Raw genomic sequence first — 25,038 nt, 5'->3', positions numbered from 1 at the left:
CGGGTCTGAGGTTGTGACCTCAGAACAGCCTCAAAAACGCAGACCCCTGTCCCCCGTGTGTATACTTTCCCCAGACCTCACCCCACCCCCCTTCCTGTTTATAAACGTCTCATTTACGACCGACGGGCTCCCTGGGAGAGGAGTTGTTCCAGCGAGATGAACCCTCTCCTGTTCTAGGAGCGACCCCTTCTACTTCTAGGAGCGTGAGGGGGGGGACATTCCGCGAAACCAGCTCTACGCGGGCACGCCGTTTGCGGACGTTGCTGGATCGCCTCGTTTACGAATGAGGCTCCTGAAAACTCGGTGGCCGAGCTGTAGTGCCGGTTGCCACGGTGCCTCTGCGGGTTTTGTTAAGAGGAATCCGTGCTCCTCTGGTATGAAGTTGCCATTAAACCGTTGGCTGGTCTAGAACCAGCAAGGTCTCGGGTATTATTCTTAAAGGCTAACCAAGCAGATCGGCAGGGTGGTAACCGCGACCGCGAAGCAGCAAGGGGGGCGTGGGAGCTGTCACCGCTCTTTCTGAAGCACCCCTGCTGTCACGTAAGGGGCCGGGGCCTCTGGGTCTGTCGTGAGACGGGAGCGGGACCGAAGGGCACCCCCGCTCCACGCCAGAGGCATTTCTCAGGGCCGCCCGGGCTTGGCCAGAGGCTCCCATTCTCAGGAGTACGATGCCATGATTTCAGTTTGATTTCAGTGTGCGTATTGCCCGTGCCGGGTTAAGTGACCCTGAGCCTCCGGCTCAGTTCTACCTGGAGGGAGGCTGTTTTTCAGAAAGCTCGCTTTTGCCTCCTTTCACGCCACGGCGAATTTTTAAGTATGGCCGAATGAGAACACAGGCCAAACCACGAACCAGAAAGCGAGGCGTGAACCTTCATTTACTGAACCTCAAGCCCAACCTCCGTTTTTCAACTGCACCGCAGACTCTTTTTTTAAACAGACGAACCTAGGGAGACACCGGCAGGAACCAAAAATTCACGTCTCCTAAACTAGGCGAAGTTAACACCGCCAGATACCTCTGAGCGTCCAGCTCTGAACTAAGAGCTGGAGTCTCGGCCTCCGATGAGCCTGTCGCTCTGCCCTCCGGCCGGCCACGCGGGGGCAGAATTCCCGTGCGAACTAACGAACGCGTTCACGTGTCTTTGTCTTTCAGGTTCAGTACTTCTTCAGGATCCTGGATAACTAGCAGTAGAGGAAGCAAAGAAGTCACAGGCTGGGGCAGTCAGACAAGACCGAATCAGGCACAGGAGGAACGTGTTCATTCTTTTATTGTCCATTGTTTTAACCTGACTGAATACAAGATCAACACTGTACTCCTGGCGATTATAGATGTTTGAACATGGATTTTGCACTGTAGACAACATTTAACACCGGTCTATGGGGTACTGCATTGCTTTTTATAAAGTCCAAAATAAAGATTTATTTTCAAACAAGTGACTTTGGTTTATTTCATACATTACACTTTTTCTTGCAGAAAAAAATAAAATTGTACAACTGCATAAATATAAAATTCTTCCACCATGAAAATGGTTAAAACATTCATAAAGACACAGCACCAGCGTGTGATGCCTCCAGAGAAAGGAAAAAAGGAAAGTAAGAGAAAATGTCCAAAGCGAATGAATGAGTCCTGTCACTTTGCCAAAGCGACAGGCGATCCAGGTCTCATACGCGGCTTCAGAACATACTGGAGGACAAGGGGAGAACGGCAAGACGGCATTCGGTACAAAGCACGACACAACCCATCACCGTTTCGTGTTTTCTGTAGCGTCACTTAAAATTTCAAGGGCAGTTCCCCCACGACAGCCCCCCCCCCCACCCCCAGCCCCAGGAAAACAAAACACAAAGAAAGAAAAAGACCCGACACCACAGGGAGAGAGACTATGTATGGAGTGTGTTAAAAATGCTCACCGATGGGCCGTTGCCTCTGAAAGAGCCAAACCCCAAAGAACAAAGAAAAAAAAAGTACCATGCCAGTTTTATTCCCGTTGAGTATTTACACCGTGGACGGCAAACCTCGCTCACAGAAAGTAGAAAACAGATACGAGAAAACATGGCTTGAAAAACGACCAGGTGCACCTATGGTACCGTACACGAAATCAAACACACGAGGCGGCAATACTTAGGGGCCAGAAACACTGCTTACTACGGGTCAGTAATGGAATCATAATTTACAGTAAAAATGGGCACGTCCCAAGGCTCAATTTTTATTCTCCTTTTGTCATTTACAGTAGAATAAATATTTTGTTGCTATTGCTACACTTTAAATTTACATTCTAACCTATTAAATGCAGAAAGCTAGTGTAAAGCAGAGAGATTAAGTGTAGGTCCCATACGTATGACAGTTTATTCAAGACTAGTAGGTGTTTGTTTTTGTATCTTTAACTGTTTTAAATGGCTAGTGGGAAGGATCTGTGCTTGCGATCAGCTCTTAACTTCAATCTTTACATCAAAGCGTCCCTGGAAACGGTCCTTCTCGCTGTACCCGATGTTCTCACCGAACGCCTTGCACTCGATGCGGATCTCAGTGTCCATGGTCAGGTTGGTGAACTGCACGGCCAGCAGGGGCTGCAGGTACTTGGGCTGCAGCAGCTTGCCGTAGTAGGGGTAGTACTGCAGGGGGAAGCCGGCGTAGCCGCCCAGGCCGAAGTACTCCACGTTCCCAACTCTGTCCTTGTCTTCGTCTCGCTGCAAACCAGAGGGGCACAGGTTGTAAGGGCTCGCGGCCCGGGCCGCCGGCCATGGTCGCGGCCGCGACGCGGGATCCCGCGGAGCGGCGTGCAAACTGCCACCCCGGGGCCGCTCGCCGTCCCGAAGCGCCTGCGCCAGCCTCCCCGGGAGGCGGGGGAACCTCAGCCACCGAGGACACGGCCGCCTCGCGGACGCGAGGGGAGGCCGCGCGCACGGCCTGCTCCCCGGCAGCCGCCGGAGCGGTCGCAAAAGGAGCCTATTCTCGCGGCGCAAGGGAGGGAACCGCGGCAAAGGCCAACCAAGCAGGTCTCCAGAACCCGCACCCTGAGAAAGGGACCTGCCACCGAGAGTCAGAAAGCCACCGGTGGTCGCCCAGTGGATGGCGCTTCAGGGGTCTCCTCCCCGAGGGGCTCGGTAACCGCCTCTCACTCTCTCGGCGTCCATCTGCTTTTTCGGTGTGGCCATAAAATGGGGCTGTTCCCAGACACCCCCCTTCCTCAGTCTGCCCTCTCTGTAAGCGATCCATCCGGCAGGAGCCTATTTTCAGGTCTAAAGGGAGCACGCGCTGTTATAGCTTTGGTTGTTTTTCCAGAAAAGCCCAAAACACATTTTTTTAATGGGAAACCGTCCGAAACGAAACGAAACAAAAAGCTGGCCTCGAACGTGCCACACGCCACGGGGGCCAGAGAGGCCCCGTGTGGGCTGGTTCACCTCTCGGTCCCGTAAACCAAGATTCCGGCTGATTCGACCCCGGTAATTTGGTTTCTTGTTCTCGTGGAGAAACCCACGTACGGTCTAAGTCTTGTTACCGCTTTCTCTCATTCTACCCCGTGCCGCTATGGCTCGATCGAGGCCCATGCCCGGAAGCGACAGGCCTCGCCTCCCCCGTCCAAGTTGCACCTCTAACGGACGACGGTCCCACCCGGTCTCCCCTCCCACCCCCGCTTTGGTAACTAGGCGCCCCCTTACCTTGCCGGTGCACTGGACGGGCAGGACGTAGGGATTATACTTCATCACTGGGTACGCCTCCGACGACTCATTCTTGGGAGGCTAAAAATACAAACCCACACCGGTCAACGAGTCTGTGAATCGGTTCCCACGACTTCTGAAAAACCCAAGGGGGCCTGGAGCACAAACGGGCACCCACGGGGCACGAAGAGTCAACTCCGGTAACAAAGCGCAAAACGCAAGTCCGTGCCCGCGTCCCGCGAGGCCACAGCGAGGCTGCGACGCGGCCCGGCGCCATGCGGAACTCCCAGCGTAACCCAGGGTGACAAGCGTTCCTCAAGAACGCTGGAAAATAAAGGCCAACCCGGCACTAATATTCCTCATTAAGAAGGTCGTAATAATTGGACGGAAAGGTTGGTTGACGTTTGTTTTGATGAAACTTGGGCTTTCCTCCTACCCCGTGAATAAATCACGCCACCCGGTTCCCTCAAGCAGGTTGTTTTTTCTCGGTTTTTATTTTTCCCTTTGACTCTCCGGGAGACGCGCTGCCATTTAAGGAGCATTTCCAACTCTTTCTGTCAAGTCCTATGTGAAAACCAGTAAAGGCAGCTGGGCCCCGCGTGAAGGGGGTCTTGTGAAGGCGCGAACCCCCTGAAGGGGCCCAGAGTACACTCCGAACATGCCTGCCGCGAGGAACCGTCTAGAGCGCTCCCTCCTACAGCCCCGGCCCCAAGCCACCTCAGGAGAGGTGTGATGAGCATCGTTCCCCGAAGACAGCCACCCGCTTGCTCGACCAGGTCAGGACGGGAGTCTCGACAGGAGACGTAACACATACACAGCCTAACCGAAGATAAAAGGGGCAATTCTGCGAATCACTAGAGAACTACTGTTTTTGCTGCTCTTTGTTGTAGAACACAAGAAACCGACCATCTAGATCGGACTCCCTCGGACCTTTCGGCCAGCACCACCACGACCGTTAAAGACACGAAGAGAAAACGCTCGTTGATAAAGAAGTTGCCAGAACGCATCCCTCTGAGGGCGAGGCAACGGGCACCCCGAGGACACCCTGGGGTACCGCACCCTCTGACAAGAAGCATTCCTAACGACAAAAAGGGGTGATGAATTAGAGGGTGGCAGCGGGTGGAGACCAGAGACAAACAGGACTGGACAGAAAGAGGCGTCTTCCCCTCGGGCCACCGCACCAATCCCGTTCGTGGCGAACAGCCGGTTGGGCTAGGCGAAGAGCCCCCTGGCGGATGCACCCCAGCCGGAAGTGTGACGGGACGCTTCTCACCATCTCTCCTCCATCACATCCTAACTCCAGTACAAAGACGACTGGAGTTCTGTCGGGAGCGAGGTGCGGCAGGGCCGCCACGTCGGCCAGCCGGGCAACTGTCCATCCCACACGCCCTCCGGAGGCGGTAAAGGAGTTTGAGGCGCCCCACTCGGTTCAGTTAGAACTTCTCACCTCGGCCTCGGTTTTCTTTTTGTAAATACGACTCGGGAGCAGCAAGCATCGTGGCCACAAAGCAATGGCATAGAGCAGAAAGCGAACGAACGAGAGAGCCAGGGTCCGGAAATGAAGTTAGGTTTGCTCATGTCACTCAGCACCCCGCAGTCAACTCCTATCAGAATTAAAAACTCGGGGCGCCTGGGGGGGGCTCAGTCGGTTAAGCACCCGACTCCTGGTCTCGGCTCAGGTCACGATCTCACGGTTTGGGAGTTTGAGCCCCACATCGGGCTCCAGGCTGCCAGCGTGGAGCCTGCTTGGGATTCCCTCTCTCCCTCGCTCTCTGCCCCTCCGTCCGCTCGCGTTCTGTCTCAAAAATAAGCAAACTTAAAACCAAATTTTTCTTAAATATTAGCAATTGAGAACCCTGCATGGAAGGGTGGATGCGGGAGAGCTGCGGGAAGCAGCCTCACCGAAGGGAAAAGCGCAGCTCTGTTTCCCGACCTGAAGGACAGAGTCAAAGAACCAGTTTTAGAAGAGCAGAGATAACACCAATACGCTTTCCCTTCTTTTAAAGAGTCAACTATCGCCCCACCTAACGGCGAACGATGGCAAGGTGCCATTTTTCAGTGGCCTCAAGTCCCGTTTACCCACTCGAAGCTGCAACAGTGTCCAAGGCCAACACCACGGTTATCAGAGTTCAGCCTGAATGGTGTCCAGCTTCTGGTTTTGCAGGGAAATCTCATTCAGTACCCACCCCCCCCCCAAAAAAGAAATAAAAAGGATAGAAGGAAGGAAGAGAAAGAAAGAGAGAAAGAGAGAGAGAGAGAGAGAGAGAGAAAGAGAGAAAGAGAGAAAGAAAGAGAAAGAGAGAAGAAAAGAAAAAAGAAAAGAAAAGAAAAGAAAAGAAAAGAAAAGAAAAGAAAAGAAAAGAAAAGAAAAGAAAAAAAAAGTCACCACTGAGGAGACTAACCCTTCTTTCTATGCTCTCCTCACGCCTACTAGATGCTCTGCCCAAATGAAAACGGCTCAAGTTCTATGACTTCAAACATTACTTGCCTTAGGTTTGAAGCCCAGAACTCGGTTGAGCTTTATGAGGACACACGGTTTGCCCTCTTTGTAGCCGTAAGTCTCATCGTTTATTCCGGAGCAATTTCCCAACCACTCGAGCTTGAACCTGCACACTTTCCGCTCTCCCCGTTCGTTGTTGAATTCTCCCCGTTCCTTGATTTCGCTGGGCACATCTGGAAACGCAAACACCGTGCTTACAACATGCCAACGACTCCCTCGGCGCCCCCGAGAAAGGAAGCGGAGAGGGTCCCTCCTGGTCACCACGACCCATCCCAAGACCGGGCCGGTCTGCATTTAGTGCTCGGCCTGAATGAAGGCGCGGATTCCCAGCAGACCACCTCTGGTCTCACGGACGCGGGAAACGTCTTTTACCCAAAGCAATTGCTGGTAAATGCCCCCGCGTCACGGCTTCACGGGGCTGTGATGATCGGGGCGTGATGTGTGGTCCGTGGCCATGTGTCTCTTCCTTTAAATAACGGGTGACTCAGCTAGTGAGGAGACTGAAAGGAAACCCGATCACCCGTCAGCCTCACTGACACAGGTCAACATCACTGAGCTCATCAACAGGGACATTACAATTAGAGCACAAATGAAAAGGAGCATCAGTAATTTTCAGAACTGGGAGGCTTCTGGTCACAGCTGCCCGGCCACGGCGAAGCCGCTGTCCGTGCCCCTAATTAGCAGGTTAAACGGTAAGGAAAGAATTCTTTTCTTCCTTTTCGCCACTGTTCAAGGCTTAAAGACAAATTTTTTTTTTTTTTCAATGTCTGCTTGTACAAGCTGGGACTTCTTCCTGGCATTTGTTCAGCTGAGAAATTGTAATGCAGTATTTTTTATTCACAGCCCGTAACAAAGCCAGAGAGAGAGCGCACGAAATAGAGGATTCAGAGTTAGTACAAAAGCATCCTACGGGAAACCGAGGCAAACGCCAAAATTTGTATGTATTTCTAAGGTCACAAGTTAACTCTTTTCCCTTCAAACGGTCAAGTGCCTCAACTCAGTCCGCCTCCAGTGAAGTGATTCACCCTAATGATCTTTCATACAGGCCTTTTACATACAGGCCTTTATGAGTTACCGCAAAGTGAGATGAAAACCCCCTTTCAGTCCTAAGGAAAAAGGTAGTGAAAATATTTCTTTTAAATTACTCTCTTCCGGATGGCTTAATGTGACAGTTCGCCCCATAAGGAGCTGGTGTTGGCAGGACAGGAAGGACAGGCACCACCTTGTAACCCAGACGGACATCCCGTCTAAGTGGGTACGAAAACACGGCTGGATAATGCACACGCCAGGCAGCGTATTCCAGCCAGTGGCTTAATGAAACCAAGAGCCACCCTTCGCCATTCATCGGTCATTTCCTCATCCAAATGCTCGGCTACCGGAGACGTACTGCACCAGCCACCCCTAGCAGGGTCTAGGAAGGCCTCTACCCTGGCCAGACATCATCCTCTATCTGTATCAGTGTAGTTACGGCCAATTATGTCAAAGAGCCATCGCAAGAGAAGGCCCTGGGGGCCGAGGCAGAAATCTGGAAATATAAACAATCGTGCCTCTCGAAATCAATGGGTGTAAGAGAACCATAACTGTAATTGTGGTCTGTGAGTCGGAGGGGTGCCTGGAGTGTTTTTAAAATAAGATGCTTTTCAAATGCTGATAATCGTAATACTTGAAGCTACATTGTTTCTCCATTGCATCCAAGCCTAAACCATAAAGTCTTCTCGCTTTAAAACAAAAAAAAAAAAAAAAAACAAAGAAAGAAAAAAAAAGAAAACAGTGTCCTCTCAATATGGCCAGGGTTCAATTCAATCACTGAATTACTTCAAGAGTCGATCTTGTGATTGTTAGATAACAAACAGAAATGGGAAGTGAGAATGAACCAACCACAAACGTCCAAGATGAGTCTACTTACTGCCACAATCTTCAAAAATCATTTCATCCTTCTGGGCTGAATCTTTGTACTTCTCCAGGAACCTAACTATGTTGAGCACATATGCCTCATAGCTCTTGGGGTCGTTCGGGCGAAAGGAAATTTCAGTCTTTTGGATCTGAGGAATCTGTGTTAATCCTAGACCAGGTAGAAAAACACAGAAAACTGTTAGTAAGAAGGCAGTCAGCCAAGATAATCCCAAAGCAGGTTCACAACGTGTGAACCATCCTTCACTCACCACACCTACTAAAAAGAACAGGTTAAATTCTTGCCTCTCTTGTAAAATCACTTCTGTGGCACTTAGATTAAGTACCTGAGTACCAGTGACGGCGTCTTGCTATCCTAGATCATTTTACTTCCTCAGCAACACTCCCTGATGGGCATTATCTCCATTTTATGAATGAAAACACTTACTGCACGGAAAGGCTAAGCGCCTGGCCCAAGGTCACAGAGAGGAGGTGGAACCAGGATTTCGATGTGTGTATGCAGCACTCCAGAATCCTTATGTGGCCAACAGTCCCACGTGCTCGTGGTCAAGAAGACGCACCCCGGCTCGCACGTCGAGCAGGAAGCTCGTTTCCCTGACTGCGAGCAAGCCTTTGAGCACTGAGGTCTTTGACTCCTTCTTGTAAGGAACAGATGACCACCCCAAACTCTACAAGACTCCAGACTACTCAACGGAGTATTTCTGTGCATCTTTTAACCCAAATTGGACGAACTTGGCATTTACGTGCAGTTGCCATCCTTGCTCTCCATTCCGAAAGCAAGTGGGTATTCTGAGCAAGTCAAGGGCCAGTGGTAAAAATTCAAAGTATAATTGCCCTCCCTGGATTTTCACTCTTTTAACCAACCATTTAAAAAAATTTTTTTTAATGTTTATTTTTGAGAGAGAGAGAGAGAGAGAGAGCGCGTGCGCGCGAACGGGAGGGGCAGAGAGAGGAGACACAGAATCCGAAGCAGGCTCCAGGCTCTGAGCTGTCAGCACAGAGCCCGATGTGGGGCTCGAACTCACAGACCGTGAGATCATGACCTGAACCGAAGTCGGACACTTAACTGACTGAGCCACCAGGTGCCCCTTAACCAACCTTTTAGTCTTTAATTTTCAAAAGCCTCTGCCATCACAAGACTTCCTAGATAGGTATTTGAATAATACTACACAGCACTATAGACAGGGGTGGTGACTCAATCCACTGCCTTTTTTTTTTTTTTTAAGTTTATTTTGAGAGAGAGAAGAGAGAATCTGAAGCAGGCTCTGCACTGTCAGCAAGGAGCCCGATGCAAGGGTTGAAGCCACGATCATCACCTGAGTCGGAATCAAAAGTCAGACACTCGACTGAGCCACCTGGGCGCCCTTCAATCCACTGCTTTCTAGCACAACTGCATCACCAGATAAAACGCAAGATGCCTGGTTAAATTTGAATTTCAGATAAACCATCAACTGACTTTTATAGAAGGATGTCCCACGGGGCACCAGGGTGGCTCGGTCAGCTAAGGGACGGGCTCTTAATGTCAGCTCAGTTCATCATCTCCAGTTCGTGGGATTGAGCCCCTTTTTGTCAGTGAGGAGGCTGCTTGGGACTCTCCCTCTCCCTCTCCCAGCCCCTCCCCCACTCACATGTGTGCACACGCATGCGCGTGAGCTCTCCCTCTCTCAAAACGAACGTTAAAAAAAAAAAGTTATGGGGCGCCTGGGTGGCGCAGTCGGTTAAGCGTCCGACTTCAGCCAGGTCACGATCTCGCGGTCCGGGAGTTCGAGCCCCGCGTCGGGCTCTGGGCTGATGGCTCAGGGCCTGGAGCCTGTTTCTGATTCTGTGTCTCCCTCTCTCTCTGCCCCTCCCCCGTTCACGCTCTGTCTCTCTCTGTCCCAAAAATAAATAAACGTTGAAAAAAGCAGCTATTTCTTAAAAAAAAAAAAAAAAAGTTATGTCCCATGTAATATTTAGGACACACTTCTATAAAAATCGACTCGTGGTTTACCTGATGACCAAATTTAATTGGGTGTCCCGTATTTTGTTTGCTAAACCTGACAATCCTATTCTAATCCTGGCTCCAGACCCCAGACCCACCCTCTCTGTGTTGGGCACAACACCCCCAACGTGCCACCTCACGTCACCCCGGGGGCTGGTCAAACCTGCAGCGCCACAGGCTCCACGCCAGACCTGCCAAGTCACAACCTCTGCGCTAACGAGCCTGAAGGATCCTTAAGCCTCTTGGTTTGAGAATCGTGGCTCTGGGGAGTTAGAACCGGAGAGTGGTGATCGTGACACAGGCACGACGAAGATGAGAGAACAGGAACTATTTAGCGGCGCCATCTGCGAGGCGGGAGGACAGGCAGGGGCTGGGCTCGACGGCTGCTATTGTTTCTAGTGACTAAGGGTGGCTCCGAGCTTCAGAAATGCTTAAATACCGGGGGAGGCGCAGCTCAGGGGGCAAGTTCTTCCATGCCTGCACTTCCCTAGAAGAATGGGAAAACCACGGATGAAGACGGGAAACGTGTGGGGCTGCCCGAGACCAATGACTTGATAAGTGACACGAGCAATCAGCTCAGAGAGGACAGCGCGGGACCTGAAGAATCCAGGGGGGTGGAGAGCTGACAACAGCGATGGAGAAGAGTCCAAGGAAAAGTATCGGGATTTGCTCACCCAACAGCCATCAGTTAAAAGTAAACAGCAAATGCTACAATTAAAAATATATTTTTTTAGGTTCTTGCAAACCCCAGAAAAATGTTTGCATGACTAGCGCGATTTAAATCCACTTTTTCCTACGTTAAGCGGTGACCATCTGTAGCACAAAGAGACAATATGATAAAAAGTGGCAGAAGGGGCGCCCGGGTGGCTCAGCCGGTTGGGTGTCCGACTTCGGCTCGGGTCACAGTCTCACAGTCCGTGAGTTCGAGCCCCGCGTCAGGCTCTGTGCTGACAGCTCGGAGCCTGAAGCCTGCTTCGGATTCTGTGTCTCCCTCTCTCTCTGCCCCTCTCCCTGCTCATGCTCTGTCTCAAAAATAAATAAACATTAAAAAAAATGGTTTTTAAATGGCACATACCTGCAAAAATTAAAATAAAATAAAATGTGAGTGGAAGCTTCCGCTGGGATCTCATGCCTGAGAGAGTATGGTCAGTAGGACGGACACCCCACTAAAATGCGCAAGGCTGGGGAGGGGGAGCATTCCTGGTTGGACTTAGAAACCAGACCTTTCGATGGAGGGGACTAGCCTGGACTCGTAGAAGTGCAGGGTTAGGCCCAAGGCCAGAGGTTCATCAGAACCCCGGAGGACAGGGTGTTTTCCTGCAATAACCCCACAGTCGGCAGAGAATGCGGCCTGATGGGCACCGACCCCTTGAGGCCCCGGGAGAGCCCGGCAGCCAGAAGACAGAGGCACACGCCTTCCCCTCTGTCCCGCGTCCCACAGGTCTGCTGACATCCACGTCAGGGGCAGCGTGTGACGGGGGTGGGAGTGCGAGCAGAAACCAACATCTGCACGTGCAGGGTACACGGCGTTTCCAGGCTTGGGGAGAAGGCAGGAGATGGGGCAGAGAGAAGGGCGAAGAGGAGATCAGTTATCAGAAAGAAGGCAGGCTCTCCCCTAACCTTCGGGAAGGTGGTGGTGGGGAAGGGGCTGCCGGCTGAGCGATAAGGGACAACGGTGCCGGCCGCTGTCCCTCGGCAGAGCGGCTGACGAGGCAAAACTCAAAATGCTGACAGGTGGTCAGTGAGCCCGGCAGAGATCTGGAGGGTCTCACTCGGGGGCTTTAAAGGAGGAAGGTGAACCTCGAAGGGCACGTTGACAGTACACGGCAAGACTTAATCATGAGGGGCGTCCAGCGCCGGCTGTCCCGCCCCCTCCTGCGGTCCCCCTTCCCGGGCCAGTCACAGGGCAAGGCGCCATCTCCGGGACTGGGTGACGTGCTCCTCGGATCTCCCAGAGGCAGAAGGACCGCGGGGACAGACGGCGGCTTTACGCAGAGTGCTTCTCACACCCTCGTGCTGCCAAGTCCAAGGTCTCCGCTATTCGAAGAGGCCGGGTGATGCGCGTGAGACCCCAAAGCATCAGCCGTCCTGACTCAGTGCTCCGGGATCTTACGAGCAAACAGGCACGGCTAATAAGTGCATCTTTCAGGAGCCTGGGACCGATGGCCAAGGCGAAGTTCACGCTCAGCCAGAGACAAACACCAGTGATTCCCATCAGCAAGCACCTCTGTGGTTAAGCGTCAAATTTGCGGAAACGGCGGACATTATTACTGCACACCCAGGGGCATCGCGGGCCCAGCAAAGCTGTATGCACCTGGCCTCGTGTGTCTCCAGACAGGGCCAAGGAGAAATCGTGAATATCACGTAACGGAATCCTACCAACTTCCGCCCAAGAGCTCGAACCCTTCGGTAAGTGTGGCTCACATCTAAGCCCCACGGAGCCTGTGCGTTACCGTGTAAGAGACACAGCTCGAAAACGCGTGAAAAATCGGCGACTGTGAGGCCAAGAAACCAAGAGGTAAAATAGTTAAGCACAGGGTCTTACAATCCTGGGTGACGTGCCCAGCTGGATCAGACCTTGAGCCAAAGTCACTGCCCTGTCCTTTCCACGTAAAGGGATACCACAGCCTTGGGGGAGAGGGAGGCCAGCAGTGACAGACCGACCCCAGGCAGCTCAGCCATGCCTTCCTGTCTTTTGTAGGCTAAAGTCTCCCTTTGGAGTTTCTGAAGGATCTCGAAGGTGTAACTGCCCTAAGTTTTAGTGACCATCCTTTTAAGATACCCAACTTCTGATCTAAAGGTCGCTTCCAGAAAAGAAGCATCCATGATTTGGATCAGGCGATCAGTTCCTCTCTCTAACCCCTCGTCTATGGAGCACACACAGTCAAGTGGGGGCACGATCAAGTGTCTGCTCTCAACCCCCCGCCCCACCTCCGAGGCTGGGCAAGGTCTCACTCCATCCCCCACCAGCTCTGCCTCCCCTTTTCTTCATCCAGAGCTTTCTGGCCTGAGAAGTTCTTTTCCTGGAATCTCTCGGACATCAATCCCCTCGCCTATTCTGTTCTGGGTGATCTTAATTAGGAGAGGTCTCTGATGGGATCTTCTCCAAACCATTAGGAAAATTCCGCTATTCAAAAGTAATTTCTCTACAGCAGTTAGATCCATACAAGAGACAAATGAAAATACCCTTGACCTGGTATCGAAACCCTTTAAATCATTCACTTTACATTATCAGACTCATGGGAAAAAAAAGAAACGCGATCGAATTTGGCAACTTCGCTATTTGGAGTCCAAAGATTTCGTGGACACCCTCCAAGGGCCACGTGAATCCCACCTTGCCAAACGGTATTCTCATTAGCTGTGTTCACACTAGACTGGATACTTTACTCCTCGCTGGCCACTCCTTCAGGTTGTTAGAACTTTAGACAAGGGTGAGCTTTGTTTCCAGTGGTAACTCCCAGAGGCCAAAGATAGCAGAACACCCAATCACTGGCTTGTGGTCTCCAATGATATTCCAGGAAACAGATACAACCTTTTGCCTCGCCAGTGTTCTGAACTTGAATTGACATTGACCATGCTGAGTTTTATACGGCTTTGCCCTGATGGGGTCGTTTGCCTTAAATTACATTTTGCTTATCATGTGACAAAGCCACCTAGAAGGACTGAAAGAATAACCTGCCTACGTGAAATTTTCATATTTGGTTTTTTAATGAGCACGTTAGCTTCACATAAGAGTTGGGAGTTAAAACAACAACTACTCTTTGGCTTTGCAGTTGCTTTCCGGAGCTACACTTGCCTTTCGTTGGTTCCCCGTCTCTTGAGCAACAAATCGGGAGAACATTCAGTTTTTGGCTTTAGTAGGTGTTCATAGCAGGAGGGGGGGGGGGGGAGGAGACTAGCAAATAAAAGAAACGAGAAGAGAAAGGCTTTCCAGTACGAATTATTTTTGTTTCCAAGTAGGTTTATAATGTAGCAAGTTTATGAATTCCTCAATCTAACTTGTGAGTTTGAAGCATTTAAAGTAGAATATGGCCATTGTAGCCTTGTGAACCGTTATTCCAGTGAATCCGGAAGCACAGCTGCCTGGACCAGTCATTTAATACACCCCACAGTCACCAGACCGAGAACTCTAAATAGGCATCATTTTCCACAGAAACCTCCAGGAGGGCACCCATGGTGACTAATGAGGGCACACAAGGCAAAGAAACACAAATGTAGCCGTGCACACGGTTCGTGCATACCATTTATCTCCTGCACATTCCAAGCTGATGAGTGACTTGGAATTTTAAAAAACTGGGGGTATGACGTTGTACAGAATCTGGACGTGTATCCATACGCACACATGCACACACACCATCTTCCCCCTTCAACATTTGATTTTTTTTTTTTTTTAATGTCTGCAAGGTAAGTATCGATTTACCTAACAAAATTCAGGGAGGGCACAGGAAAAAAGGTGCCTCTGTGCTTTCTGGAAACTAGCAGCCTTGGCCTCGCCTTCTACGTAGGCTCAGCTTTTGACTACGACCTGGGGTCAGCCACAGTCACATCAACACCCTCCCAGAGGCCAGAGAATTTGCTCCCTTTGAAAAGTCTTTTAAAGAAGAATTGTTGGATTTTCTCTAGAGCCTGCCTGGATGTTCAACAACGCCTGGCGTGAGGAAATCTCTCCTCTCGTCTAAGCTAAATGCCACACGCTTTGGTGGAAGGCCCTCCTGCACTTCTGGAATCACCCTTTATCATCAGACTCTTACCTACGGTCCTATGTTCACTTTCAGGTGAACAGAGAGAGCATTATTCAGTTCAGGGGACCTTGGAAGCACAACTAATTTCATAGGGACCTGTCTTTGATATTTTATAGCTCATAATTGTGCTTGTTCCTAATAAAAGATACCACCTTTTATAATGGGAAAACATAGACAGACAAAACGTAAACAAATAGCCAAACCCTACTATTTTACATTAGGCTTTTCTGTTGAAGACCGAGCTGAAGAACAAGCGTATGTAGCAGATTTGACTCGTCTAGATACGAAACGTAACGTTCGCCAAGTGGCCAATGACCTGAAGTAAGAGATCCAACGTATCTGATGATGTCCGTTCATGCATGCACGTGGGAAAGGACACACTTTGCTGATCGGAAGCCCGTAGATGATAGACATCCCTACACTCTCCTTCGTCTCCGCAACTTCTCTCGCGGCCTGTGTGGGATGGGCCCTGGGGTCGCGAGATTACTAGAATAAACGCCCTGAGCAGCCCAGCCCATCCGATGTCACCGCAGGCACCGTGAGGCTGGTGCTCCTTCCACAACAGAGTGCGCCCGGCACAAAAGCTCTAAATGAAATTGCACGGATTCAGCATTTTTTCCCCCGTTATCCCTCCATGGAATTTGTTGCCTGGTCTTGTTTGTCAGAGGTCTCCGCTCTGCTCACTTGTCTAAAATGAGCACCCAGAGTGAGGCTCATTTTTCTGTGGCTCCAAGAACATTTTTAAGTTAATCATCAGGCGTCCTGTGTACCCAAGAGCTCACTTATTAGTTGTATCTTGGTCTTTAGAAACGAAGAAGGGCACAGGCAGGCGGGCTGCTGAGGCCAAATGGTGAGGCGGGGACACTCTGAAGAATGAGAGTCTGGAGTTTGCCGCCCTAAACCCAAACTGTGCCCAAACTAGGGGTCTGGTCAGTAGCTTCTGGAAATCTCAACTGCCACCAATGCCAGCTCATCAAGAGCCCCAAGCTCTGGGGGCAAGTTGGCAGGATCCCTCTGAGGGAGGAGAGAAGGAGGGAGAACGTGAGAGGCGGCCAGGCCGGGGGAGCCCCGTACATTTATCGTGTCGGCTCCCAGATTACAACTCAAGAGGATCTGATGGAAACAGCAACAGACAGACACACAGACTTTAAAGCCACTCTATTGGCACTTTGAAACAGCAATTCACCCAAAGTATAAGGAAGCCACGTGTTTCCAATTCTCCCCCTTGAAATTCGGAGTTTGAGAAAAATAAGCAGACTGATGTCATGATTCCTCAAGAATTCTGCTTCGTTACGCTGAGATCTGCACTCCAGCGCCCTGTTCCCTCTCACGGTCCAAACGAAATCACAACTGCAGGAGGTGCCAGTGTGGCCTGGGCTGCACCCCCCCCTCCCTGCTCTCCCCCCACCCCATTCTGGGTACCGTGGCACCTGTTAATAGTTCTTTCGGCATCCCCTATCTCCACTTCAAAACAAAAAGAAAAGCCGTCCCCACGAGCTCGAGAGGAAGAACAGGAACACACACCTGCTTACCAGGAAGCAGGGCGGCTGGGAATCTCCCCAGACCGTGACCTGCACTTCATTCCCCTGTGACTCCGGGAGCGGAGCTGGGGGAGGGGCGGGCGGGTGGAGGAGGGGACTCTTCCAGGATAGCGCCCGGCAGGCAGCAAGGGGCGTGGGGGTCACGTGGGGGACCGGGGTTGGGAGCGTGGGCAGGTGCGGGCCCCGTCCTCTCCAGGTCTGGCAGGGAACACAGTGAGGGGATGCCACCAGCCACCGGTGGGGACTTCCCGAGAGGGTCTCCCAGGGAGAAAAGCACGGCAGGGCCGACCCGGCCAGCGTGGGTATTTTGAAGGGAGCGGCTGGAGCACAGAACAAATACAAGGTCACTTCCATTTACTCAAAAAAAACCTTTCAGCAGGTTTCCTAATCCAATTTCTCCCGAACGCTTTTCTTGGAGAGCCAAGATGCTGTTCACTTCGTGAAACCAGTGTGGACAAAGCATCCCTGAGGGGTCACCCAGAGCTCAGTCTGGAAATACTGAATTCAGTACCTGAAAGGAAACCGCTGCCTCCAGTGCCAAGAACAGAAGTGGCTGCTAATAACTACCCTTTGTTTCGTGCCATGAGGCTGGCCACTAGAAGGTCCCATTCACTTTACGCACACTTATTAAATCCTCACAGAGTAGCGGTCCCATTTTACAGATGGGACAACTGAGGCTCGGTGAGATGAAGTAGGGCACGAATGGTGGGGACTGTGTCCACCTTCAAAGTTCCTGCTTTTCCTTCTCAGGTCAGCTTGACAGTGGAAACCTGTACCGTGGCTTATGAACTTGAGGCTGCTCTCGTATTTAGGTCAAGCGATGTCAAATGGCCAATAATCAACCATTTCTGACTCACAGAACAATTCGGTGTATTTCAACCTCGTATGGCAGCTGAAGCTCTCCCTGTGTGTCCTCCAGGCTGTGGGGGCGACCCGTTCCATTATCCCAGAGCAACACGACGACTCTGTAAGGAGGGTCCCAGGCACGAAGGGCCACCATCGCTCAGGCCCAGAAACAGCACGCTATCCTTTTTTCTCCTTAAATTTCACCTCCATTCTGTACCTTGGTCCCCCCCTCTGAGACTTTCACGTTCGGCCTATCAGCTTAGCCAACATTACAGTCAAACCCAAATGTCCCCCACGATCGCCACCCTTTCATCACCCTTTCATCGGGCCAGGATCGCACGTGTTACGAGATCTAGTTACAAGGTAGCAAGGCGTGCTCACGCTCAGAGTGAGTCAGGCGGGCTCTGTGCTCCTGCCTCCGACACAGCTAATAATAGCATCGATAAGTCCGTAAATCTTTAAGTGATGTACCAAGTCTTTCCCACTCACTAGCTTCGTTTGACTTAAGCATGCGGGGTTTGTGAAATCTACAACTTTCACGATAACGGAAGCTTGGAGCTACCAACACTGAAGCCGAAAGATCGCCGGGGCGTTCTTCCGCAGCGTGTTCGGTCTGCAGACCGAAGGAACAGCCTGTCAGAAACAAATTCTTCAGCTCCGCTCCAACAGATGCCAGGGGGAGGGTCCCGTCGGGGTCCCCTCGGAGCACGCACGACGGTCCCGGGATGCACTTCTCGCCACCAAGGGCTCTGCCCACCTGGCCTCCCTGTTCCAAGGCCACTATCATTTTCGAACGAGCGTCACGTCCCTCGGGAAGGTGAGGGTAAAAGGGGCTGGGCCTAGATGCTCCTGGCAAGGTGGCGGATGAGGAAAAAAAGAAATTACGAAGATCAAGGGCCCAGGCAGCAGGTCAGGGAAGAAGGGGACCCGAGGAAGCACTTTTCCTACGACTCGGGCCAAAGAACCGGAACGCATATTTCCACAATGAGACACCAGCAGTGCTCTGGAGAAGCGACGGCCTGTCAGGTCAGCCCGACTGCTGAGGACGCTAAATATAGGGACGAAGAACGTGCCTTTTAGGAAGGGGCTGAAGGAGGGGGAGGGAGATGGGGAAAGAGGGCAAGGACCCAGCACCTCACCAGATTTGCGAGGCAAGGTCATTGGCAGGCCCCCGCTTAAAAGGTCTGGCACTTGTAGCCTTTTCTTTTTGAAAGTGAAATCACCCTTTCTGCAAAGAACGTGAAGAAAAGGTTTACTTTTATTAGGAGGCCGACTCCCCACGGTTTATACAGACAAGGAGCACTTTTTTTTTAAGGCTAGGAAATTAAATGCTTGGCTTTGGAGTTAACCTGCAGCTTTCAGTTGGAGAACGATTATAAAGTAGCATCGTAATCAAAGAACCGCTTTCCAAAGGCTTACAAAAAGAAAAGAAAAGAAAGGCCTGCACAAATTTATATGACGCTTGCTAATGCTACCATAAAAATCCCACCAGGAGGGGACATGCCATGCCTTCCTGTCCCAAAAGCCGGCATACAACCTGTAAAGATCCTACATTTCTCTGCGCACACCAGCGCTTCTGCTTCAGCCTTTCCACTCACCTACCGATTTTGGGAAACAGTTGCTGGAAAGTGTGGATTTTCAAGCAGGTTAAAGTTGTTTTATATTACTTACACAATTGGGTTTTTTCCTCCCGCTTCCAAAATCCCCTAGATCTAGATTTATCTGGCCATGTCTACGGTTTTCTAATAGCGGACGACTATTTGACTTGGTGCTGGCCACCTCCGTGTTCTGGAGATCTTCCTTGGAGTCCTTCACACCCCAAGAAGGAGATGGGCACAAGAAGTTTGCAACAAACTTCCCACACTTGACCAAGGCTGCTCAGGGCCATGAAGACGGCCTCCAGACTGTCACCTAATGCAGCTGTTACTAAACACTTGCCAGGGAAAATGGAGAGGGGACACGTCATCGCCACCCCCCCCCAGTGGCAGCCTCAAGGTCATTTATAACGCAAGAACCCGGAAACTGCGCAACATTTCCTGTCTCTGGGTCCTCCCGACAATGAATTTGAGAAGAGCCAGTGAGCAAGGTCGGGTTTGTGGTCGCCCTCCTGTCTGGTCTTCCTGTAAGCGTCAGGCATATGGGCAGTGGGCCTCCCCAGGGCGCAGTGACGGCTGTGCACAGCTCCCAGGTCACAGCTAAAGGAGACAGTGAAACTGCAAAGTGGGTCTAGACAGTCAAGCAGTAAGACTCCTACTGAACAAGCAGGTACAAACACGGAGAAGTGAGAGGAGAGTGTGTTGTCGTTCAAGGTCAAGCTAAGTCAACAGCAGGTGGGAGAACGGACTCCTGAAGCCGTGGCTCCTGTCCCTGTGGGTAACTGGCCACTTCCGAGCTTCTCATCATCCCTAAAACTAACTTCGTCTTGATAAACAGGAGCTGAAGTGATTTTTTTTTTTTAAAGGATTTATCGGAGTCGCAGTCCCCTCAAGAAAGTGAAAAATGCGCCTGAGCCTGAAGGGCCCTGTAGTGACCCCACTAACTGACCTGCTGGGCAGTGGGGGAGGTCGCGGCCTCATAGGGAGTCCCGCAGCTGGGGAGGGTGTAGGCTCGGGGGCGGGGGGGGGGGAGGCTCTTCACCCCTCACCGCAGAGCTGGGAAGACGCGGGGGAGCCCCGGAGCTGTGTCTGCAATGCGGGCAGGAGGCCTGGCCACAACGCTGAGCAGTTCTGCGTTTTCCTATCAAACCAGGCTCAGTCTACCAGCGCCTTAACAGACAATTTTCAGAAAAACGTTTTCTTGCGTGAAAATGTGGCACCCGTCTTTCCCGTGGAAGAGCTGAACGTATTCGCATTACCTGGGGGGGCCACCCGGTCCTGGTATGTGGGCTGGAATTCGCTGATGGTAAGCAGCATCACTTGGATGGTTCCGATGAAGATGCCAGCCAGGCAGCCATAAAAGATCACGTAGAACAGAAGGATCTTAACTGCAAGGAGGACAGACAGAAACAGAAGGCTGTGAGACAGTCACACCCGCAGAATGAAAGGCTAACCTCGGAGATGAAGGGACTTCCTTCCTGCCTTCCCTTCCAGCCTGTCTTTGGAGTTTCCTTTTCTGACACTGATCCAGAGAGTGGACCATACTACCCCCCCCCCCACCATGGTGGGGTAAAAACAGAGACAGGCAGCCCCTCCGTTACAGTGTGTGTGTGTGTGTGTGTGTGTGTGTGTGTGTGTGTGTGTGTGTGTGTTGGGGGTAGGTAAGGGTAAGAGGAATGTTCTGCTAGAACTAAGATTATTTACAGGAAATAATCTTTCTGCCTCAATAAAAAACTGTTCATGAAGATCACCAATAAAATCTAGGGCCATGTCTGTGTGCTTATGCAATGCATCTCAAATATGACACTATACTCCCTTAGAGACGTAGGTTTTCTTTCCTTGCTTATCCCTCGACATTTTGAAACTACAATCCAGGCTCTGCGGCTTCTCCAAACATTCAAACGCCTGCAAGTTTTTCTGCTGGGATGGGGCAACGAATGCCGAGAAACCGCATGAAGCTCTTCTGCGCTTTTCTGTCTCCCCACCTCTTGATGTGTATGACGGACTAAACACACTGTGTTTTCCTTCAGGGGCGCCAAACAAGGAGGAGGGGGGAAAAAAAAGGAAAAACCCTGTAGTAAAAACGGCAAGCGTGTTTTTATTCCATATTCTGCCTGGACCCGGAATACTGACTGGCTCGACGAGCTGCATTTTCTTTTTCCCACAGCTAGCAGGGCAGCAGGACACGGGCTGAGCTGGCTGCAAAAGCAAAAACACAAGAAGCAAAACAGCACGAAGCCCACAGACGGGAACGAGGCTATCAGTTACTGGTTTACGAGGATTATCTCCCCGATTAGCCACATAGTAACAGGCTGTACTAGGCATCGCCCGGCAGCCCCGAGCCGGCCAACGACTCGCCTTGAACGCAGGAATGGGTGCAGGCGAACCGGAAGGTTACCGAGTCCGAAACAGGACTGCGCGAAGGAGCCTCGGGTTACTTCTCAAAACCTCCAGATCTCAGGCGGTGAATGCTGGGGTCCTCGGGCAAAAGTCCAGAACAAAACAGAACAAAAGCCTCGTAGAAAAGAAGAGGCGGAGGGACGGAGGGAAAGAGTGGGCACACTGTCACAGGAGGTAGCCACGTTGCCCTTGACCTGCATTTCAAAGCCCAGCCTTCCAACCAGCAAGTACATGGTTCGGGAAAATCATGCTGGAGCGTTAGTAAAACAATCCAAGCCAAACGCACCTAAGACCAAAGTGTTTAATCGTTACCCTTTTTCTCCTCTATCAGGAAAAAAAAAAAAAAAGAAGGAAAAAAGGGAAAAAGGCCAGGCCACAAGCAAAAGGTAAGAAAAGTGGAAAGACTATATGATCCGGAGCCACAGCTGCCCGGCTCAATCACTGCCTCCCGGCAGGACAAGGGTTAAGTGCTGCATTCTGTATCCAAGCAGCAGTAGGCAAATGGTAAGGCTGTGACGTCAAGAGATCTGGAAAATTTTCCAGCGAACGCGCTCCTAAGAGGTGCGAGAGCTGGTATCACACGGTCAGCAAGGAGCCGTTGCAGCCGCTTTTTCTGTGGCCCCCCACCTCGTCTCGGTGCTCTTAGCTTAACTCCACTTAGCTCTCCCAACAACTGGAGCCATTTTTAATGCTCATTCCTCGGACTCCACACACCTAACTCTAATGACTCACTTAAGAAGATACCTTAATTGTGGCTGCAGCTGAAAATACAAACAGAGCCCCGGGAAAATTAGCGCTTTTGCAGGCACACTGATGAAGCTGACGAAGATCCAGCCTTTCCCTTCTTTTCCACAGCATACCCTGAGAGAAGCGAGGGATTTTTCTCTCTTGCTCCAAGATGTCACTTAGCAAAATCTCCCCAGTTACGGCTGTGAACCAAGGTCACCTGGTTAGAGGAACGTGAACGTCTGGGGGGCCCATGCGGGGGGCTCACCGGCACGCAGGTGACCAGGGGCTGCTCAAAAGGAAAAGCTAGACAGATTGTACCAACTGGCCAGGGTGACACAGAAGGTGAGTTTTACAGGCATTTTCCCCTCTTAAGCAATGTGTCTTCTTTATAAAAAAAAAAAAAAAAAAAAAAAAAATACAAGTAACGTAGAGATTTCCCAGTTAGAAAAAGAATGAGTACCCTTCAAAGGGTCACGGGCAAAAGGAGACTGGCATCTGGGCCCAGCGGCAAACATAATAAAAACCTACCAATGCCTGCATTAACTTAATGAAAAGGTGGAAACCGCAGGTGATTTGCATGCTGCCATTTCTCCAGCAGGTGACAGGCAAGGCTCCTGCGTCCATCTTGGTGAAAATCTACCTATAAGCAAAGCCGAGCCAAGGGCGACCTGCCCTCGTCCCAAGGGCATCCATGTTGGGCCCAGTGCCGGAAAGGTAGCATTTTGTCCACAGGGGACAGCGACTGCCGCCGCTGTCTCTGCTACGAGAGGGTCTGTCGTTTCTTACGTTGCCAAAGAAGAGACAAACGAGTGCAAAACCCAAACTGAATTTTTAGCCCGGCACCTGTACCTTGGAAAACAGAAGCTAAGAGGAGACGGGCAGAGACAAGAATCCCGGCGCCTGCATTCATAAATCAGTGTCTTGGCACCTTGCTGGACGTGGGGTCGAGACGCCAAAATTAATACACACGCGTGTGCACCCATTTTCTCTCACACATGGGAGGTGCTGCCCCATTAAATGTCAGCTTAATGAACAAGTCTGCCCATCCTGCCTTACCTTCTAAAGCAAATATTATTCTGGAACTGGAATGAGGAAAGAAATCTATTTTACAAGAGGGGCAAACAAATTTCACAATATGCCCGGAGTCCCAGGCAGCCCCTGACCCACGACAAGGCTGGGGTCCACCTGCCAGGGCTGGAGCCTCCAGCGCGTCGGGGAGAAGGGGGCCCCGTTCCGCAGTGCACCCCCGAGGCCTCGCTCAAGTGAGGAACGGCTAGATCGCCCTGGCAGGGAGCTGGTCGCCCCCCACACACCCCGAGTTCCTCAGGTTTTCCCTTCCATGTTGAGAAAAGAGGGAGCTATCTTTATGCCAGAGAAACCATGGCAATAATCCCACTGAACAACACAGCCTCCTCCAAGATAAAATAAAATAAAAAACACAAGCTAAAGGCCCTCACTTTAAGGACCTACGTCTACCGTGACTCAGAATACCTATGCTGCTTCCTTGTAATACCTTGGAATGCGGTTTCACCTTGACTAACCTTGAAGTGTGATGCATTATTAACCCTTTGCTTTTCAGCCAAGAGAGACCCACGACAGGCTGCGGTTTTGTTTTTTTTTTTTTCTTCTTTGCAAAAATCATACATCTAGCTTCTTGCAATTCAAAATGTCAGCCAAGCACGGTTTCCCTGACTCATTCTCCTGTGATGGCCACAGATCCTCCCAATCAGGAACACCGCATCAGCCCCTAGCCAGCGCACCCTCAGTGGCTGCAGCTGTGGTGGTGGTGGTGGTGGTGGTGGTGGTGATGATGATCCTCCAGAAGGAGGGGGCAGTGATGCAGGGGGGGGAGGGGGGGAGTTCCCTTCTCTCCCTTCTGCAGTCACGACTCTTCTGCATTTGCCTACAACTCTGCCCTTCAAAATGACCTTTAAAAAAAAATGTCACCCTTCCGGTGGAGGGAGGCGGAAAACAAGGTATCTAATTTTCAACGAGGGGCAAAAAAAAAAAAAAAAAAAAAAGAAAAAAAAAGTCCATCCAGTCAAGCAACAGGCTGCCCCAAATCTTGTAAGGTGGGCTGAATCTGCCTCTCTCTATGCCGTTTATTTCTTACACTAACCTTTCACGGTGATCAACCCAACCTACTGATTCCGCATCTGTGTGTGCAGACATTGAAAACATCCAGACTTGTTTCGGGGCTTCCTGGGCCACTTCTGGGCTGTAATGACTCCAGGGGAGGTCACTGGGGTAAAGTCTGGGCACAGCCAAGAAATACTGCAATGTGGATGGGTTCCGCGCCCCCCGCCCCACCCCCGCCGCGCCTTTTGAGGTACATATTTAGACTAGAAAACTGCTATAACACACAAGCTCGCCTGCATCCGATCCGGTTACCATCGTGAGGTTCTCTCGCCGCCTCAAATCTCAATTTTTAGGACTTGGGACATTGACTACGGGGACGGCCAAACCTAGTCTCCCAGGGCCTGACCATTCCCAGGAGGGAAGGGCTCGCGCGAAGCTCGGACAGATTGCAAATTACCAAGAAAAGACCGTGGCAATCCGTAGAACCTTCTGCCCCGCGCGCTCCCGCCCCCACCCCGCGCCCATCCTGGGGGGCCCCGCATTCCGCACCGGATGACAAGCCCAGGCCCGCGCGCCCGGAGCGGCGCCCGCCGCCGACCCCGCTCCACCCTGGGCGGCGCGAGACCTGAGAAAGGTCCGCAGAGCCTGCGCAGGGATGCGCCGCCCGGGCCGGGGAAGGCACCGTGGCGGGGAGAGCCGCGGACGCCGTACTTACACCAGCTGCCGCCGGTCCTGCCCAGAAACTCCTTCTTCTCCGAGTTCCAGATGAATTTCTTCCAGCTGCCCTCCTCCTTGGCTTTTCCGCGGGCCATGGTGGCGGGTCAGCGGCTGCCGCGGGGGCTGAGGGTGGGTGAGTGCGGCGCGCGCCCCGGCGTCCTCCCTGGCTGCTGGTCGGCGGCCCCGGCCCGGCTCTCCGCAAGCTGCACCCGCCGCTGCCGCTGCGGCTCTCCGAGTGCCAGACGCGCGCCGGAGGGGCAGAGGCAGGAGCGGGAGGAGGGGGAGGCGGCGGCGGGGGCGGAGGGAGGGGCCGCGCAGGCTGGGCGGCTCCGAGCCCCGCACC

The 25,038-nt window shown here is 51.7% G+C and overlaps 2 protein-coding genes across 3 annotated transcripts in view; one reads left to right on the top strand and one right to left on the bottom strand.

Annotated features, from left to right (window-relative positions):
- NME7 (NME/NM23 family member 7) overlaps positions 1-1,430 on the top strand; it is a 260,452-nt gene extending 259,022 nt beyond the window's left edge. For both annotated transcript variants that reach the window (XM_045048905.1, XM_019821576.2), the window contains one exon: positions 1,151-1,430. In XM_045048905.1, coding sequence (XP_044904840.1) covers positions 1,151-1,183 — 33 coding nt within the window. In that variant the 3' untranslated portion in view covers positions 1,184-1,430. The remainder of the gene's footprint in view (positions 1-1,150) is intronic.
- On the bottom strand, positions 1,248-24,833 carry ATP1B1 (ATPase Na+/K+ transporting subunit beta 1). Its single transcript, XM_011290899.3, has 6 exons — positions 24,694-24,833; positions 20,030-20,158; positions 8,061-8,216; positions 6,143-6,327; positions 3,655-3,735; positions 1,248-2,682 (listed from the first exon to the last, which is right to left on the bottom strand). Exons 1-6 carry the CDS (start codon positions 24,788-24,790, stop codon positions 2,419-2,421), a joined length of 912 nt encoding a protein of 303 aa, XP_011289201.1. The 5' UTR covers positions 24,791-24,833; the 3' UTR covers positions 1,248-2,418.
- Between the last annotated feature and the right edge of the window lie 205 nt (positions 24,834-25,038).

Source organism: Felis catus, chromosome F1 (assembly GCF_018350175.1).
Source record: "Felis catus isolate Fca126 chromosome F1, F.catus_Fca126_mat1.0, whole genome shotgun sequence".
Taxonomy (NCBI): Eukaryota; Metazoa; Chordata; class Mammalia; order Carnivora; family Felidae; genus Felis; species Felis catus.
This window is presented reverse-complemented; position numbering and strand designations above follow the sequence as displayed.